A 20466-nucleotide genomic window follows, 5' to 3' on the forward strand; every position below is an offset into this window, starting at 1 on the left:
CAGATATGAACAACCACCGGACCCGTCCTTCTCCGATTTGATCTATTGCAGCTTGGTTGTATGAAGACGAAGGGCGACATCATATTTTACTAGGTTGTTCTCCATAGCGGCCATCACCGGTGTCCTCACCGGCGTCAACGAATTTCTTTACGCCTGCGGCGTTTCTCACCTCCTTGTCTCCACTACTTCCCTCGTCATCACCTCCTAGAGGTGTGTTTGCAGATCTACGGCGCATCAGAAAGGTGGGTTTACAGGATTTATGGATTTGGAAGAAAAGGAAAGAAGGGTTGGAAGATCTGGAAGAGAGGGAGAGAAGGGCGGCGATTTGAGAACATGATCCTATTTCACCGGAGCTAAGGTTTTCGGTGGTAGCTTCCGTTGGGAGAAGATGAAGATTTATTTTTCAAATTACAAATTTAAGTTTTCAGATTTTCAAAGATGAAAAGAAAAGTGTTGGGAAGGTTAGAGAGAGAGAGAGAGAGAGAGAGACTTAATTGTATTTTATTAATTAAAATGTAATAGAGGAAATAAAAAGAAAATAAAAAAACAAATAACAAGGGCAAAAATGTCATTTTAACTTCTTTTATTTTTAAAACGGACCAAACTCGCAACAAAATGAAAAGTTTGGACCTCTGGTGCTAGTCCAAACCTTTTTGGACTAAAGTGGCAATTTTGAGCTAACCACAGGGACCATTTGTGCAATTTTGTCATATCATTATATCACTTTGATGAAATACTAGAAATTCATTGTAAATATGAAATTCAAGATTTATTAAATAAAAAACTCATAAAACCTTCTAAATCATCATGGTCTTGTTCAACAATTTATGTTATGAATGCCGCAGAATTAGAAAGATGATCACCAATATTAGTTATTAATTATAAACCTTTAAACAAAGTTTTAGAATTGATTCTTTATCCTATTCCTAATAAACGAAATTTTCTAAAAAGACTTTATGATTCAAAAACATTTTCAAAATTTGGTATGAAATATGGATTTTGGCAAATACAACTTCATGAGGAAGATAACAAAACTGGTTTTAATGTTCATTTCGGACATTTTGAATGAAATGTAATGTCATTTGGATTAAAAATGCCCTTTCTAAATTCAAGAATATTATGAATGATATCATAACTCCTATAAGTAGTTTTGCTATTGCTTATATTGACGATATCCTAATTTTTTCAAAATCCATTGATCAACATTTCAAACATTTAAAACAATTTCATGATTTAATTTATCAAAATGGTTTAGCTGTCTCTGTAGCAAAAATGCATTTATTTAAAGATGAAACTCGTTTTTTAGGACATGATATTGTCAAAAACACTATTAGACCTATTATAAGAAACTTGTAATTATTTACTAAATTTAATGACGAAATTAAAGATAAAAAGCAACTTCAAAGATTTTTAGGATGCTTAAATTATATCCATGATTTTTTTCAAAGATTTAGGGATTATATGTAAACCGCTTTATAATAGATTAAAAGATAAGTCTGAACCATGGACTCAAAAACATACAAATATAATTAAATATATAAAACAAAAGGATCCTATTTTGTCATGTTTAAATCTATCTCATCTCAATGTCAATATCATAGTTGAAACCAATGCTAGTAATATTGGATTCAGAGGAATTCTAAAACAAAAGTTTGTTAACTCAAAAGAGGAATACTTGGTTCGATATTACTCTGGGGCATGGAATGATACACAAAAAAATATTCAATTGTCAAAAAAAAAATTTAAGCATTGTTTTATGTATCAAAAAAATTTGAAGATGATTTATTTATGAAGAGTTTTTTTATTAAGAATAGATTGTCAATCTGCAAAAACAATTTTAGAAAAGGATGTTAAAAATATTATTTCCAAACAAATTTTTGCTTGATGGCAAGTCCTTTTAGGTAACTTTGATTTCGAAATAGAATTCATAAAAGGAGAAAATAATTCGCTTCCTCACTTTCATTCTCTAGAATTTTTGCAAGGAAAATGAGTTCGTCCTCCTCTTCCAAAAATGATGACAATAAGCCCGTCTCTCAGAAGCTTGTTCTATTTCCTAGTCAAAATCGTTTTTCTCCTTTAACTCCTATTTCTAAGAATTCACAACTCTATTCTAATATCCTTCGGTCAAAACTCGTTACTCCAACCAACACGGTAAGCCCTTTTGCAAAACCTACCAACCCTCAAACTCCAAAATCTATTAGTCTTAGCCCTTCTACTAAAACTCCGTATGTTCTTAATCCAAATTTCTCAAGAGTCCAAATTCTTGAAGACTTACAAATCCATAAGTTACATCAAAGTTTTCATATTCTCACAAATCACCTTTTTGGTCAAGGGAAAACATTTTATGTTGATTCATATAAAACTTGAGAATATTATCAAGCTATATTGCAAGAATCGGGTTCAGTCAATTTTATTAATCGTTCTAATTTAAAAGAAGGAAACATTGATTTTAGAAAAGCTCATATTATCAAGATCATTTCTCCAGAAAATTGGGTTCCGAATCTTCACTCAGAAAAACCTCTTATAAGTTATCTTGCTTTTCCCCGATTTTCCTATTATGATCATCAAGATGCGTGGACTAAGACATTCTTTATTCGGAATTATTCACATTCATGGTTTATCTTCTTTGATTTGAACTTCAAATTTAAATATCCAAGATGGTTTATCAATTGGTATAAATATATGGGAATTCTTCCAAATTGTTTACCGAAAGAAATTTATGCTGGATATCTCAAATTTAAGGAATTATTTATTCAACAAATTCCAAAATTTGAATATATGTTACAATTCACCATGTTATTCAAAGTTCCACAGATCATGTCCTGGACTTTTCATTATCAAGAAGCAAAAGATTCCTCTCCTCCATGGCTTAATCGCCAATTTCGCTCAAAATGGTTGGACAAAATGAAGATTTCTCAAGCTAACGAACAAGCAGTAATTAAACATCACCAAGAAATATATATTTAAAAACCAGAAGTTGAAGCTACATTTATCAATAGTCTTCCTCAAACTGATATCGATTTAATTGCCAGAATTAAAGAAGCTGCTAGTTCTTCCCCTGAAGAACTTCAAAAGTTACTTCCAGAAATTCGCCAAACTCCATCAGTTTCTGACGATTATCCAAAATCTATAAAGAATGATTTATTTCAAGACGCTCAAGACCCTTTTGATGATCCTTATGAAGAATAAGCAACTATTATCATTAAATTTGGTGTAATACCTTCAATGGAGGGTATTTCGTTTCTTCTATTATCAAAATTATGATTTTCAAATACGAGTGTATGTATATATTGTGTGAGTATACACGGTGTATGTATTTATGTATAAACCAATATTATCAAATTTATTATCAAATTTATCATCAATGATGATATGAAGACAAAAGACTTTAGAAGATGCTATATGATGATATGTTTTATCAGAAGAAGATGGTTATTGATTACAAACGACAATTTCTTCAAAAGATGAACGACAACCACTTTCAAGGACAACCATTTACAAGTAATTATTTCTATTGGTTGGCCACTTGATCATACGTCAAATATCACTAAAAAATTTGAAGACTTCAAGATGATTATAAATAGAAACTATGTTTTAGTAGAGAAACACAAGAAAAATATTCATTATCTAAAAAATCTCCAAGAGTTTCTCTATCTACTAGTAGATGTTCCAAGTCTCTAGATTTTCAAATAATTCTTTCTCCAGATGTATGTATTGATTGTAATTCAAGTTTAATTCAAGAAGATATTATCTAGTAGTATTTATTCAATTGGTGTTACTTTTATTTCTCCATGATAATTTCATTTCAAATTATTTTAACTATTAATTCTACAAGGTTTGAAATTTTTGTTAAAATAATGCTCGTTTTTAATAATCAAGCTAATCAAATTCATGCTTAAATTATTTAACCATGTCTAACAAAACCTTGATGAATTGTATCCCTAATAGAGATATTCTTTTAAGAATACAACGAATTCAAGAATCTATAAATAATTATGAGCAAAATCTTAAGAATTCTTACAAACCTACTAATCAATGTCCAATTTTAAATAATAATCATATTCACGATGCTAGATGGTTCATAAGAACTAGTATTAAAAATCTTTACAAACAAATACATTATCTAAAAACAAAACTATTTCTTTTCTAAAAATATTATTTAAATCATTGTATTATTTTGATTTTTATGAACATTCTATGACACTCTGCTATATACATATAGCATGTCAAATGGTATCTAGAGCAAAGAAAAGTTTTTGGAGTGAATTCATTAAAATTTTTGAAGTTTTTTCTTGAAAAGTAGCAGCATCTCCTACAAAGTTTTTTTTTAATTCAACCATATATAATAATGTGTTTTGATTCTCCCTATTATATATATATATATATATATATATATATATATATATATATATATATTAAATCCAAAGCAGCTTAGGAATAGTATTATTTAACTAGTAAAGAACTCACGGCTACGCCGCTTTTGGGGTAATATGGAAAAAATCGACAAACTTTAAAAGATATGTGCTGAAATTGTAAATCACCATAAATAGGAAAGAAAGTCGACAACTCCTAAAATTAGATGTTAAAAGTGTACAACAAAAAAAAGGGACATTGGTGGAAAAAATTCAAAATGTTGTGGCAATAATATTAAAGTTGTCAACGTTGGGAAAATATGTTGGCAAAATTTTAAAGGAGGTTTTTTTTGTGTTTTTTATGTCAAAATGTAAAACTTTTAACTACAATGACAAAAAGTGTCAAATTCATTACAGAATGGTGGCAAAAACACCAAAATGTAAAACCTTTGAATATAAGGACTAAAAGTGTCAAAGTCATTAAAGATTTGTGGCAAAAACCTTAAGGCACAAAATCTTAATCAAAAGGCAAAAATGTAAAAATTTTGACTTTAAGGACTAAAAGTGTCAAGTTCAGCAAACTTTTGTGGCAAAATCCTAAAGCCTAAAAGAATACTATTCCTAAGCTGCTTTGGATTTAACATATATATATATATATATATATATATATATATATATATATATATATATATATATATATATATATATATATATATATATATATATATATATATATATATATATATATATGAGACGCGACATTGTCAGGCAGAATATTGAGTTACTGTGACTTAGTTATTGTGACTTAATGATTTTTCAAATGATCAATAAGTTGAAAAAATATGTATGAAACCACTGATTTTTCATTGAAAAAATACATTTTCAAAAAATTCCAAACTTTTCAAAAGCCAATAAATAATAAAGATTTTCAAACAATCCCAAATATGCCCCAAACCATAACGATTATAACAGCAAAACAACAAATAACTTAATCAAAGGTTTACACATCAATCCAAATTCTATATGACAAATAAAACAAAAAAGTCAAAAAGCAAAAATACGAAGTGTACAAAATATTCCCCACTTCTAAACGTCTCCATCGCACTTCATCTCTCCAAACACTAGAAACATCTGGTTCTGTGGGCGCATATTTTGTTCTTTTACATAAACACACCAACTAAACTCCATGTCTATCTACTTGACAACAGTTACAGCACAACTCGCATTTTGCACCACGTAGCTACTTACACTCCCAAGCAACACCCTGTGAATACATTCAAAATCTTATACACAATCAATCATCTAAACCCTAAAAACACATTCAATTATATATCAATATTCATCGGATTGATCATATGTTCATATGCATACTACCTTTTAATGGCACCGAGACCTCTGCTTCCAAGAACAAGAGAATCGAGTTTCAGAAGATTTACAGCTTCACAAAGCTTCTCCCTTGGATCTCCCCAGTATACCTTCGCAACTACCTTAGCCTTCATTTCACCAAAATCAATACGTATATGATGTACGAATATGAAAAAGAATTGAAACCTAAACAACTTTAGATGGAAATTTGAATTAGGGTTACCATTTTATCCCTGGAAACTGAGTCAAGCATGTCAAAGAGCTCGGAATCAGGAGTGATTCCATATTTCTTGCACACACCAGGCTCTTTCAACTCTATCAATGGTATCAAAGCTGCATGTTAATATATATTAAGTTATATATCACCTGTTCAGAAGATAAAACTTAGAAAAATACGCCATGTGTCTTTACTTACGTGATCCGGTGTCAGCAAAGAGTTTCTTATTAGCGGGATCTGATTTCGGCGACAAGACAAGGATGATGACGATGATGTCTTCGGATTCAATAAGATTATCAATCGCCCATTTCAACGCTGATTTGCTTGTTGCTGAGTAATCCATCCCGATGCCTATCGTACGAGCCTTGGCCATTTTTAATTCACGCTTTTGTTTTTTCGAAGATCTTTAGATTGAAATCGGAAATATAACGAAGAACAAAAGAAGCAAGATTGAGATATGAACCACCGATGACAAGTATATATATATCCGGTTGATGGTGGTATTTATAGGTGGTAAATCGGTGTGCCGCCAACTTATTTTGGTATGTATAGTAGGGATTCGGTGTCTTGGCTACGTAATAAAAGAGTAGATTCTGGAAGAAAGTAGAATGGAATATTTGAGCGATTGGGACCCGTAAATGTAACTTTTATTCATCAACGATCAATAAATAATTAAAAGGAATCATTATGGCAATCTAGAAGACTTTGAATATAACATGATTTTATAAGAATTTTATACGTATTTAATTACCAAAATTACTTTGTGAGGAAATATTAGTGTTATTTTAATTTTAATTTTCATGATTACTGCTATCGTATCCTTTTTATTTTCCACTATTTTACCACGTTGCTTCTAGAATAACTTAAAAGTTAAAAAAGACAAAATTATGAAAATGATTTACGTGGTATGTAAATTTTTGGGGTTTTAGTTCAAACCTCGAGTTTTTTGGATTCATGGTCCTTTTTGAGTAGTTTGTATGTGAAAATAGTCTTTTCAAAAATTGAAAAGACTATAATACCCTTGGGGTATTTATTTTTCATTTTTCTTTTATTTTTTTATTTTATATTTATTTATTTATTTTAACAATTAAAAATAATAATAGAGGACCCACATCTCTCTCTCTCTCTCTCTCTCTCTCTCTCTCTCTCCCCCGAAAACCAAACACCCCTTCGAATCTGTGCAATTAATGACAAGAGGAAGAGTCGGTTGTAAACTCGTCGACTGCCACCACCATATTAACCCACTTCCACTATCATCAACATTATGTCTTTCCCCTTCCTTCTCTTCGTGAAACCACTGGATGCCAAAATAACCGGGCAGCAGAGCTGCCACCCACCGTTGTGATTGTTGGAACCCCCCTACTCAGACCATCTACCATATGACATCGCCCTTCGTTCTTCCCTCTTGTCATCCTCGTTGAGCAGAAGCAAGAACGAAGCAAGAAAGGCAACCGGAGCAACCTCCGGCCACCACTACAACCGCTATCTGCTGCTATCACCGTGATTCCAGCAGCTACCACCACCTTCTACTGCTGCAATCGATTTACAATGCAAAATTACCTTTTCTGGATGGATCGTAGGAGGATTGGTAGTGGACTAGGAAACACAAGAATGTGAGGAGTGGGATCAGGTGAAGGGAATGATAATGGATAAGCAGAGCACCTACGATTCCCCATGCCTATATCCAAGTCTCTTACAAATTTCCCTTATTTTAATTCCAACTCCTTGATTTTGTGTTCCTATCTCTATACATGTTCATCTGTTTGTTGAATTGGATGTCTCTGGACAAAAAATTAGAATTGTATGCTTCCAATGGTGATAACTCCTAATAAATAAATCGGAAAATGAAGGAGGAGAACAATGCACTCCAGGTGCTTAATGAAACACCTGAAAGAAATGTACCTTCACAAAACTAAAAGTGTCTAATTTCACACATAATGCATTCAAAGTTGAAAGAAAACATCAAAACCAGTAGCTCACGAGTTGGGTAACACCACCATTTCAAGTTATTATGCAATAGAGAGGGAAAATCAAGATACCCACTCTAATATAAACACAAACATATGCAACAGAGAGTAAAAATCAAGTGCCTTTGATATTCAAATATTTTACTTGCATGAAAAAGGCTCACAAAGGTGGGGGTGAAGGTGTTGGTGTGTGTTTTCCGGAAGAACAAGAGAGAGAGAGAGAGAGAGAGAGAGAGAAAGTGAGAGTGAGAGAGAGAGAGAGGTCCTCTATTATTTTCTTAACTGTTAAAATAAATAAATAAATATTAAATTTAAAAAATGAAAGAAAAATGAAAAATAAATACCCCAAGGGTATTATAGTCATTTTAATTTTCGGACGGACTATTTTCACATACAAACCAATCCAAAAGGACCATGAACTCAAACAACTTGGGGTTTGGACTAAAACCCCGAAAACTTGCATACCACATGGACCATTTTTTCAATTTTGTCAAGTTAAAAATATGTTAACAAGTTTAAAATTTTATGTGTCTCCAAAACAGTACAATATATCTTGTTTTGTGTTGTGTAAGAAATACAATCTTTCTTTCTTCTAGAGAGTGACAGCTCTGGGATGTGCGAGTGGTGCGTTTGTACTGGGCACTTGATTTTAAGGGGCCTCCAGATTTAGGGAAAATATATAGTAATAGTGTTGGTATTTTCATAAAATACTTTTTTATGTGTTTTTGTTAAAAAAAAAATATAGCAATTAGCTATATACACAATGTAACATTTGGTTGCAATCTTAAAGTAATTTTAAATGTGAAAAAAAAATCAACGAAAATCAAAAAATCAAAATCTTATCATAAATTCTATAACTTATCAATAGTTTAAGGAAAGTATGTATATACAAAAATACATGCTAAATCCCACCCATACTTAACTTCTTTCTCTCTCATGCTAAATGATCATTTTTATTTGAATGATTTGTTTATGAATTCATAATGAAGTTAACGATAATAAAGTAGTGAAACTAAAAAAAAAAACAATGTTCTTGGTTTTTCCTTGTATATAGTATAATGTCTTGTGAATTGTGTTTATCGTTCTATCCATATACTTTATAGCTTTAATTTCAATATTTGGTATAGAGGGGTCTGAATAGAGCATTAGAGCATTGACAAATTTTAGGGTGGGGTGGGAGAGGGGGGCAATGGGCTTCCTATTTTTTGGCCTGTAATATTAATATACTATACTCTAAGGACTAATATTATAAAAGTCTTAAACTTTTAACACGTATATAGAAAAAACCCTAATATTTTTTTATTATTATTATGGCCATAATTTTCTCGCATAATTAACACTCTATCCCTCTTAACGAGTTTCATGGTTAACTTGGTTAATTTTATGTTGCAAAATCAGTCCTAAAAAGTTCAAATTTGGTCCCTGAGGTTTGCAAAAAATTACACCACATGGTTTTTTAACTTTATTTTTCGTTTTTTGTATACTCTATTTATTTTTGATTTTTTATAAATATATATACATTTTTTTTATTTCTTTTTTATATACTTTATTTATTTTCATTTTTTAACTTTATTTTTCAACAATTTGATTTTTTTTTTTTATCTTTTTACCTTTTGTTTTCTATTTTTTTCTATTTTAGTTATTTATGAGTTTTCTAATGTTTTTATTTGTTTTGTTTCAAGTAAACGAACTCGAATTCAATATAAATTACTATAACAAGTTTTTTTATAGAGACCGACTATTATTTTTTTTCTTTTAGTCTATTATCAAATTGAAAAATATTATCTTGAATTTAAACCATTGATATCATATATAGAAATATGATTTAATCTGCAAATTATATAACACAATGAAACACTAATTCTGAATAAACAAGCTAGCTTTTTTTAATTTTTATTTTCTCGTAACATAAATATAGCAACACTAAAGAAACAAAAAGAATAAAAAGAAAATAAGTTGGACCGAAATTACAAATATAAACATAACTATTTTATTTACTTGTATAAAAATAAAAAAGTTACAAAAACTATAAATTATCAAAATAATAATATACTCTAGTATATTAATACATTTTATATTTTTTTGAAAAAGGTCAATAAAAAGTTAAAAAATATAAAAAAAATAATAATAAAAACAAAAAATGGAAAAAAAAATAAAAAAGTAAATAAGTAGATGAAAAAATAAAATATAAGTCGAAAATAAATATGAAAAAAAAACTATAATATACTCTATAAATACACTAAAAATAGAAAAAAAAAAGGTAAAAAGGTAAATAAAAAAATCTAATTTTTGAAAAATAAGGTTAAAAAATAAAAAGAAATAAAAAATGTACATATATTTATAAAAAACCGAAAATAAATAAAGTATACAAAAAACGAAAAATAAAGTTAAAAAAACCATGTGGTGTAATTTTTTGCAAACCTCAGGGACTAAATTTGAACTTTTTATGACTGATTTTGCAAAAAATTAACCAAGTTAACCATAAAACTCGTTAAGTGTGCTACAATGATAATTCTGCGAGAAAGTTATAGCCATAGCATAATAAAAAAATATTAAGTCTTTTTCTAATTACGCGTTAAAAATTTATGGCTTTTATATTATTAGTCTATAGTCTAATACTTAGAAATGTTAGAAAACACGAATTTTGTTTGATGCTCTAACTTTTTTAAATATTAACTTTCGATAAATATCACAAATATATTTTGTTAAGTTATTAACATTGATAATTTTTTTGTTATAAAAAAGATGCATCTAATTAGAAAATTGAATTGGGTTGTTCTAAACATAAAATAATTACAATTTAATCATAGTCAAAGAGGATCCATCAATCGGTTTATCGTTAAACAAATGTAAAAATATCATTGTAATGAAGAATCAGTTGTGGAAGAACATAGAGAAGAGGAAGTTGAATTACATGTGCCAGAAAACATAGATGAAGTTCATGAAGCTGTGGAAAAACCTAGAGAAAGAAGTTCATGATGTTGTGGAAGAACCTAGAGAAGAAGAAGTTAACCCCGAGCTTCAAAAGATATGTCTTATGTAGATCAAGACATGACCACCTTGAATGGTAATGATGATGACAAAGAAGATATTCTAATGAATATGTGTGGTCCTAAAAACTAGAACATCTAACGAATGAATACATGATGTTATGGTAAGGAATTTACGAGATGTTTGCTAGAAATTTGAGTTTTGAATTTAGTGATACCAAATTACATAATAATATTTTACAAGAAAAAATTTATTGGTACTCAGTTTTATTTTCACACAAGGCCTCCGATATGTCAGGGTCGGGCATACTTCTAGAATATTTTAAATTCAATTTACCTACTTGTTATTAACACTTATTGTATATATTATTCATATATAGTTATGTTTTCCTTCGTTTATGTATGTATAAAGGACAAATGATAATTTAAAAACTACTTTTATTATCTCATCTCATTTTATCCGCTATAAATGTACTTGTAACATCTTATTCTTGGGGCTAGACGTTTTTGGTTTTTTGGTAAAAGTAAAAATTTTCTTTAATCTAAAACGAAATAAAATTGAAATGAACTAAATAAATTAATAAAAGTAAATTGTTTTGATTAATTAATAACCATAATAAACATTATTGCTAAGTCATAAATAAATTCGATAGTGTTTGGATGTTGAATGAAAACTTTTAAGGTTTAGGAGTTAAAAGTGACAAATTGGGAAAATTTGTGTTTGACCTGATTGTCTGACCAAATAAACATATAGGACTAATTTTGTGGAAGTAAAGATAGGTAATGGTTATCTATGGGCTAACATGAGCATTTGGTGAGGTTGGGGACCATTTTTTAAAAGAGTTTTGGAAGAAGGGCCAAAAATGTAAACTTTGCCAAATCACGGGACCGCGTTGCGATTCATTGTGTGCTACACCGTGATGTTGGTGGTGAAAAGATTATACCAATGTTTTTCAACCTCCTTTTCTCATTCATTCTTCCTATTTTTTCTCTTCTCAGTTCCAAGCAATCCCTTCCACCTTCATAACTGATTTTCCCTTAGATTTCTTGGTGTTTTGATGATTGGAACTCCAAGATGAATCATTGCTCAAATCTTCTCAACATCATGCATCAAAGAGGTAGATTTCTCTCCTTTGCCCAAATTCGTTCTACGATTTTGCTAAACATCAAATCTGAATTTTGTGGTTAAATTGTGAAGTTAATGTGAATTTTAACTCCTTGATCTATCTACAAACCCCAACTAACAAATAGTTGGGAGATTTGTGAGATTTAATGCTAGTTAATGGGTTTCCAAAACCCTAGATCTTAAAAATCCAAATTTGATGCTCCAAGCAATGATATGAACTTAAGTTTATGGTTAGATGGTACATTTCCCTTCAATCAATAATCCATTTGTCAACCCTGTAGCTTATGGTGAGATTCCATGATGTTTGAATCAAGTTCTAGTTCCAATGGTGATAATTTAGGTATTTTGAATTCTATGGTTTATTGATTCTAAGCAATGATATGAACTTGGATATGTGATTAGATTGCTTCTGTCCCTTCAAAAGTCAAATCCATGACCCATTTGTTAATTCATGACTAATTGTAGCATTCATAATTCAAGTAAATTACATTTCTAACCCTTATGTGTGAAAATGTTTACAAAATGGGTCCCTTGTAGCTTTTAGAGGAAACACGTATTCATTGAGTACAATAGGTGTACGTCCAGTATGTTAGGCATATGTAGCCTGGACTAAACCCAAATATTTAGGCTTTTTGCACTATTTAAACATCTTTATAACCCCATTAACCTTTTTTCATCAGCCTCTAGTCCCAGTTTGTACCCTAGTTAACCCTAATCACTTGAGTGAAGCAATCTTGACATTGAGTGTGTATTTTGGTGTTCTTGAATGAGGAATAAGGAAGGGAAACCATCTTAGAAGAGTAGAGCACTTTGGATCCAAACTCAGACCATTATTTAACACCACTTGGAGGTAAAAAGCTCTGATCTTGATGAAGTTTTGTTTATATCTTAATTAGCCATGGATTTGTGTTCATTTTGGTCACATAAGCTTGGTATTATGAGTATGGGTTACTCTAATTCATGTGAATTGTACTTTCAGACGTTTTGGAGTGTTTAAAATCATAAAAATGTAATCTTGGACCTTACTTTCCTTCCATGCATGAACTAGGATGTCTTAATGAGTTAAGAAGTTAGGTTTTTTAGTATTGAGCACTTAATAGCCAATCAAGACCATAAAGTTGGAAACTTGATGGTTAAGGACATCATTTGAGGACTAGATCTGGATTTTGGGTGAAAGAGTTTAAGGATTAAGCTCTTAATAGAAGGGAAAAAGAGGGTAGCTACGTACGTTGGCGTACCAAGGGTACGCTATGCGTATAAGGTCAACAACCCCGTTTCTGGTCAAGACCCTAATACGCTAAGCGTACAAGCTCAGTACGTTGGGCGTACTTAGTTGAGTTGACTTGGTTGACAATTTGTTTTTTGACCAAGTTTGACCTAGGGTATTTTGGGTATGTTGAGTTGTAGTTGAGATTTGTCACTATCTGGATGTATAAGTGACGAGTAGAGATGACATTCGGAGCAGTGACCTATTCAACTATCTGTTTAGACTGAGAGGTGAGTTTTCCTCACTGTACTTGTGTGTTGAAGGCACCAATGTCAGCCCACTAGATTATGTATCATGGCATAGAGGATGTTGTTATGTTGTAGTGATATGTTAGATTTGTGTCCTGGTATATAAGATGTTGTTATGCGGTAATGGTCTGTAGATCTGAATGTTTGTTTGTTGACTAGTTATATGATCATTTGTTGTTGGATATATATTATTTTTATGTATATGTTGACATGGTATGGTGCGGTTGAGACTGTACTGCTTTGCGGTTGAGACTAAATGGATTATTCAAAAACCATTCAATTTACAAAAATAGTCCCTAAACTCTTCTGATATGTTATACTTGTTTAATCAAATCTCGTGCTTAATACGAGAAAAAAACGTAACAACCACAGTAAAACACCGACTCAAATACTAGTGTTGTACGTTATCTATTTTTATTTGGAAAATTTTCAAACATCACAACCATTCTACTTTCGAGCTTACAAAATATGAATTTTCAATATCCGAATATTGAGTGTGATATGTCTGTGGATAACCTTTGTTACATAGAACACAATGGAAAAAAATCATCTCAAACGAACTGTATATGAAAAAGTTATAAAAGTTAAAAGTTGAGTCTTTTATATTCTGGGGGTTTTGGTATTGCAACACAAATAAAGATTGACGAGTTTACACATTTAGTCATTCAAGTATTTTTTATGCACAATAGATCATTAATATTAAGTTTTAACTGTCAATTAAATCATTATGTGACCTGATAAGGGAATAGCCGGTTAATTTGGTGATGGCATTTTAAATTAAATTTCTATATTTTTTAGGGGCCACATAATATCTACTAGAAAAATCATTTGATTTGTATGTAATTTGATCTTCTTCTTCCACCTCTCATCAGCACTCCAACAACACCGACAAATGTTGCTAAGATAGTTCATGCCACCATCACCACCACCCACCACTCCAACACCATCGGCAACCACCTTACCCGTACCATCAGCATCACAACCACCATCCACTCCATCCTTACCATCACCATCACAACCACCTTTCATCTTCCTCCACCACAAGATTGGGGACAATCAAGCAAATAGGAAAGAACCCATTATGGATGCAAACTCACCAATTAAAATGTAAAAGAATAGATATTCGATTCTTGTTTCAAATTAAAACCCTGCAAATTTGGCACTTTCTGCCCGTTCCATCCTCACATATGCATATTGCATATCACCACTATGATCTTGTAGTTGTCGAAGCATATTCAACAGCTTCGATCTCTCCATTTTCACTTTTCCAAGAATCACAAGTGGAAGATGTCTTGAAGGGATGAGATTTCCTTAAAATGGTTGACATTCCGTCGATCGATGTTCGTCGTACCCCATTTGGAACTCATGGTGATGCTTTTCATGATACCCGTTTACTGAATTTGCATCTTTCTTTATTAAAATTTAATTGTCGGTGCCATCGGAAGACGATACACCTCCCTCGTACTCGTAGCTGCTTATTCCACTAAATTTGGTATTGTATTGAGTTGAGGCTTTGTATGTGTCCACCGACTCAACTATCCTCTCACCCAAAATCATCATCTGTTAGTGGCCAAATGGTGGGTCTGATGATCCCTAGCCATAACCCTGTTTCGAAACAACGAATGTCACATTCCCCATTTGGAACTCATGGTGATGCTTTTCATGATACCCATTTACTGAATTTGCATCTTTCTTTATTAAAATTTAATTGTCGGTGCCATCGGAAGACGATACACTTCCCTCGTACTCGTAGCTGCTTATTCCACTAAATTTGGTATTGTATTGAGTTGAGGCTTTGTATGTGTCCACCGACTCAACTATCCTCTCACCCAAAATCATCATCTGTTAGTGGCCAAATGGTGGGTCTGATGATCCCTAGTCATAACCCTGTTTCGAAAGAACGAATGTCACATTCTATTGATCAGGCATCTTCCATGAAAGTATGGTCGAACAAGATAAACCATTTGACAATGTCACATTCTAATGATTAGTGAATTTAGGGTTGATGACTTTTTGGGGGAATTGGGGGTAAGCCTTGTTTTTAAATTATTAATCTTAAGTGGTTGTATATTGAACCCACTTTCCACGTATAATTCCAAGTAACCTGGAAATCCGTTGGTTTGAGGATTTATGCCCTATTTATTTACTTTTTTTAATGGTAAATCTAACATACTCCTAAACTACGCCTTAAATTCACATGTGTCCACAACGAGACTTGAACTCTCAACCTCAAAGAACGAGGACAACACCGGATACCGCTGGGCTAGAAGCCCTTTGGTAAAACTCAACTATTTTACAGATAAAACTCAACTTTAAGGACTTATTGCGCACAAAATATAGTTAAGTGACTAAACGTGTAGATTCATCAAACTTTATTGTGCTGCACCAAAAACTCTATTTTTCATCTGAACGTTCTTAATATTCTGAATGTCTTAAAAAATATTTTTAGCAATTAAATGAATGGCTATATTTTTCATCTGAACGGTAGTAAGTTGGCCCATCCTTAAGAGGTTTAGCTCATTAGAGTCTTGGCTTTAAAACTTAAAATCAACAGGTCTTTTATGCTAGTCATTTCTAAAAGATCAACCATGAATTAAAACAAATAAAATCTGAAATTAACTTAGCAGATAAACCCTACCAAATATTTCGTAGAACAAAATTAAAAATAAAGATGTTCAAATATAATCCAACCAAATACACATCACAAACTCCCATCCAACCCTCATAACAGAATTACCAATCTTCTCTTGTTACCACCATGCATTAGTCTCAATTGTCAAGGCATTCATCTGCATTTTAAATAATCAAAATATGGATCTCTATGATAATTACAAATTTAAGAATTTTAAACAATTAGAAATTTTAAATTTTATGATACGTACGGTGATTATTAGGCAGAGAGTCTTGTTTTGAGTTCGAGTGCCACAGCATCAATGAATTCTTCGGTGTTCAAATAGTGCTCCCTACTCAGCCTGAAAAAAAAGGTTACATTACATGAGTATTTTAAAACTTTAAATATACAAAAATAAATTCACTAAATTATTTAATTTTTATTATAAAAAGTGAGGACATACTTGGATCCATGAATAATGAGAGCAAGATCCTTAGTCATCTTGCCAGATTCAACGCATCCAATACACGCTGCTTCTAACTTTTCCGTGAAATCCAAAAGCTTGGAGTTGTCATCCAACTTTGCCCTGCACAAACCATTTATATCAACTTTTTACCAATTCACTGACAACTGACACTGACACTGACACAGAGCAAATTTATCATATTGACTATCTAGTAATACTAGAGGTGATAGTTACAATGATAGTGACAGTGAAGAAACCAGTCATATTAACTATTTATAAATACCTAACGCCGACAGTGACAATGACATGACAGTCACAGGGACAGAAATTACAGTTTCTTGTGGCACCTAAAAAGGAGGGACAGAGAATCAATTTCAATCTCTATATTTTCAAAAAGACGAGAATACCCTTCACTATTTATAAATACCTAACACTGACAGTGACAACAACAGTAACAGTGACATGGTGGGACAGAAAATACAGTTTTTTTGTGACACGTAAAAAAGGTGGGACAGAGACTCGCTTTGAATCTCTAATTTTCAAAAAGACAAAAATGCCCTTACCTATGGGCGAGACCTCGGGTCCAAGCAAAAATTGAGGCAATGCTATTTGTGCTGGTTTCACCGCCCTTCTGGTGCACCCTGTAATGACGTGTCACAGTGCCATGGGCTGCTTCAGATTCAATGGTCTTCCCATCAGGACACACCTAAAAAGTAAAAACCACATAATTTATATTATATCAGAATTTTTTTTTTAAAAAAAAAATTATATAAACATAAATAATTATCAACTCAATTTATTTGCATTAACATGAAAAAATTACCAGGACTGAAGTCATTAGTCCAAGCGATCCAAAACCTGTATTAAACAGATAAAAATAAAGTTACAACTTTGGTCCCTGGGTATAGTTAATTTTTGCAATTTTGGTCCGAAAAAGTAAAATGACTATTTTTGGTCCCTTGGTGAAGGTGATTTTTGCAAGTTTGGTCCCAAAAATAATAATTTTAGTTGGAACAAGGACCAAAACGTTACAAAAACCTGAATTAAGGACCAAAATTGAAGATTTTAAAAATAATAATGCATACCTTGAGCTAACATATCACTTTGGACATCTCCATCATAATTTTTGCATGCCCAAACATACCCTCCATCACTCTTAAGAGCATAAGCAACCATGTCATCAATGAGACGATGTTCATACCTATTAATAGTTAAAAAAAAAATTAAAGATTATAAAAAAGAAATGAAATCAAGAATCTTGAAAACTTGAAAACTTGTTGAGCTACTCACCATATCCCAGCAGCCTCAAACTTCGATTTCCAGTTACTTTCATAAACTGCTTGGAATATGTCCTTGAACCTTTAATAAATTTAAAAAATAAAAAAATATAAAAAAAAAAAAATTAAATGCCATATTTAATCACTAAAAAGAAAGATAAAATGATAAATAATTAAATATAAATATACCTTCCATCATATTTCTTTAGAATGGTGTTCTTTGTGCTTAGATAAAGTGGCCACTTTTTAAGGTAGGCAGTGTTCATTGAGGCTTCAGCAAAAGAAGTAATGGACTATTCATGAAATTACATAAAGTCAAACTATTGGTCAAAGTAATTTAAAAATAGTTACAGGCAAGAAATTGCAACATACCTCATCAGTGTTGTACATTGACAAAGCTACCCCTCCAGCACCAGTGAAGTTATAAACCTCCAAATCTATGGTTTCACCTTGACCTTCAGGAACTGGAGGACAAAATCGGAATTTTTATGAGCAAAAAGAAATACATTATCAACAAAAAGAAAGAAAACAACACCATAAAACATAAAACATACCAAACACCATTTTCAATTTCCCAGGTCCTTTAATCACTGCATCAGTAGCTTTATACTGATCACCAAAAGCATGTCTTCCAATGCATATTGGTTTTGTCCACCCTGGAATCAACCTAGGGATGTTTTTGCAAAGAATTGGTTCCCTAAAAACAGTTCCTAAAAGAATCACAAATTGTAACATCAGAAAACATTTTTGTGAAATGATATGATCTTTTATATGAGTGATATTTATATTTATATCACTAACCATTCAAAATGTTCCTTATGGTTCCATTTGGACTCTTCCACATGCTCTTCAAAGTGAACTCCTGCATACGAGCCTCATCTATAATGAAACAGTTTAATCATTCTCATTAAGTCATTATCCAAAGATTATAATTATATAGAGTTTTTCAAATATAGGTTTTGAAATTAAAATCTGTATATAATATACCTGGAGTAATGGTGGCACACTTGATTGCAACATTGTACTTAAGAGTAGCTTCAGCACTTTCTACAGTGACTTTATCATCTGTGGCATCACGGTTGAGAAGGCCAAGGTCATAGTACTTTATGTCCAAATCTAGAAAGGGAAAGATGAGCTGCAGGATATAAGGACACAAGTCTATTAGATATTGGTGATGATGTTTATTTACATAAAGAATATTTGGGATGAAAACTATTATATACAAACCTTATTCTTGATTGATTCCCAAAAGATACGGGTCATTTCATCTCCTGCATCATAAAGGTATAAGTTTGTTACAAGTCAAATCATGTATGTATTGAAACAATTCCTAAATTTACAGGGAATCAACTAAAAACAATGTAATTGCTACAAATAACAATCATGTCATGACCTATCAAGAACTATTCTGCATTAAACTTAAATAAGGTGCAGAGAATTGATCCTGAATCCTGACTTCAGAATTGAGATCAAAACTAAGAACAGAAATGATTCTACTTGTAGATATGCTTATAGAACTCTTTTAGGGTTTTAGCTATGGCTTTGTCAAAAGATCAACCCATAAAGGTACTCGATAGCCCTAAGTCCATGCTCGGAAATCTATGAGAAAGAAACATTCTTTATTTTGGATGTTCAGATGAACAGAGTCCATGAGCAAACAAGCTTAATTTGTTAAATCGAAGAGATAAAACTCAACAGTGGTATAAAAACAGTACTTCCTCATAAAAAAAACAAGAGCTGATTAACGACAACCAAAACACAGAAAATGAGGACGCTTTTTGTAATTGATTTCATTTATTGGTCTTCTGCATACACGATCAATCGCGCACAAAGTTGAGCGTTCAAAACAAAGCACTATCTCAATATGTAAAATATCATCAATCAATAATCAGATCATACGTCAAAGGTGAACAGTCCAAGCTACGAGCATCTAAACAGAGAAAAAAACGTCGATCTACTTCCATTTATTTATTGTGTTTACTGAACACAACGATCCTTTAAGTTTAACTTAAACTAGCTTAAAATCATATAGATCGGAAAAAATGAAAGAGGAAACAGATCAAGGCGGTGTAAGGATGGTATCTGGATTGGTAGGTGGATATATTGACTCACCGTCCATCTCCACGATGGGGTTTGCAACCTTGATCTTCTCAAAAGCCATTTCTTATTGACTGAGATTGAAAGATGATCGGAGATATGTGTGTGCGTAAGGCGGCGATATAAAAACTCCGGCCGGCAACCGAAGTGAGAGAGAAAGAAGCAACTGTGAAATAGAGATGGGCATAGGAAGCGGAGAATCGCGCGTCTATATAAACGGTGTTGGTGGGCTAATCTCTCAACTACAAACGCATTAACTCCGGTTCACATCAAAGGGGTTTTCGACTTTTCGTGCATGCTTTTAATGGTCTAATGATTTGTCTATGGCCTAAATAACCTCTCTTATGGGCTAATTTATATACTTTTTATCGGCTCTCTTTAAAAGGTTGATATGACAATAAGCTTTTGTTTATTAGAATTTTCTGATTCGGTTGTAAGCATAAATCAAATTTTATTCATTTTGATTTAATTCAGTCGTAGATA

At 31.8% G+C, this 20466-nt stretch overlaps 2 protein-coding genes across 3 annotated transcripts; both read right to left on the minus strand.

The window, feature by feature from the left end:
* Positions 1–5295: 5295 nt before the first annotated feature.
* On the minus strand, positions 5296–6440 carry LOC145092877 (Adenine nucleotide alpha hydrolases-like superfamily protein). Of its 2 annotated transcripts, none has more exons than XM_079030868.1 (4): positions 6133–6440; positions 5941–6032; positions 5727–5845; positions 5296–5616 (listed from the first exon to the last, which is right to left on the minus strand). In XM_079030868.1, exons 1-4 carry the CDS (start codon positions 6305–6307, stop codon positions 5547–5549), a joined length of 456 nt encoding a protein of 151 aa, XP_078886994.1. In that variant the 5' UTR covers positions 6308–6440; the 3' UTR covers positions 5296–5546. The 2 variants fall into 2 exon arrangements, with proteins under 2 accessions (XP_078886994.1, XP_078886992.1); XM_079030866.1 differs by having other exon boundaries at positions 5941–6050; positions 6133–6434.
* Positions 6441–16125: 9685 nt separating this feature from the next.
* On the minus strand, positions 16126–20176 carry LOC145092878 (isocitrate dehydrogenase [NADP], chloroplastic). The gene is made up of 14 exons (XM_079030869.1): positions 19999–20176; positions 19114–19157; positions 18874–19021; positions 18688–18765; positions 18441–18596; positions 18259–18350; positions 18076–18179; positions 17900–17968; positions 17695–17810; positions 17433–17467; positions 17173–17315; positions 16607–16729; positions 16415–16504; positions 16126–16321 (listed from the first exon to the last, which is right to left on the minus strand). The coding sequence occupies exons 1-13, from the start codon at positions 20045–20047 to the stop codon at positions 16423–16425; spliced, it is 1239 nt and encodes a 412-aa protein (XP_078886995.1). The 5' UTR covers positions 20048–20176; the 3' UTR covers positions 16126–16321; positions 16415–16422.
* Between the last annotated feature and the right edge of the window lie 290 nt (positions 20177–20466).

Source organism: Lactuca serriola, chromosome 3 (genome assembly GCF_051521515.1).
Source record: "Lactuca serriola cultivar US96UC23 chromosome 3, Lser_US96UC23_V15, whole genome shotgun sequence".
Lineage (NCBI taxonomy): Eukaryota > Viridiplantae > Streptophyta > Magnoliopsida > Asterales > Asteraceae > Lactuca > Lactuca serriola.

Coding starts and splice junctions, on each gene's coding strand:
- LOC145092877 (XM_079030866.1), bottom strand. CDS start 6,307: ATGGCCAAGGCTCGTACGATAGGCATCGGGATGGATTACTCAGCAACA. Junction 5,846..5,940: donor CAGTTTCCAGGGATAAAATG/GTAACCCTAATT, acceptor GGTGAAATGAAG/GCTAAGGTAGTTGCGAAGGT. Junction 5,617..5,726: donor GGTCTCGGTGCCATTAAAAG/GTAGTATGCATA, acceptor ATGTATTCACAG/GGTGTTGCTTGGGAGTGTAA.
- LOC145092878 (XM_079030869.1), bottom strand. CDS start 20,047: ATGGCTTTTGAGAAGATCAAGGTTGCAAACCCCATCGTGGAGATGGAC. Junction 18,351..18,440: donor GAAATTGAAAATGGTGTTTG/GTATGTTTTATG, acceptor TTTGTCCTCCAG/TTCCTGAAGGTCAAGGTGAA. Junction 16,730..17,172: donor ACCCGAGGTCTCGCCCATAG/GTAAGGGCATTT, acceptor TGGTTTGTGCAG/GGCAAAGTTGGATGACAACT.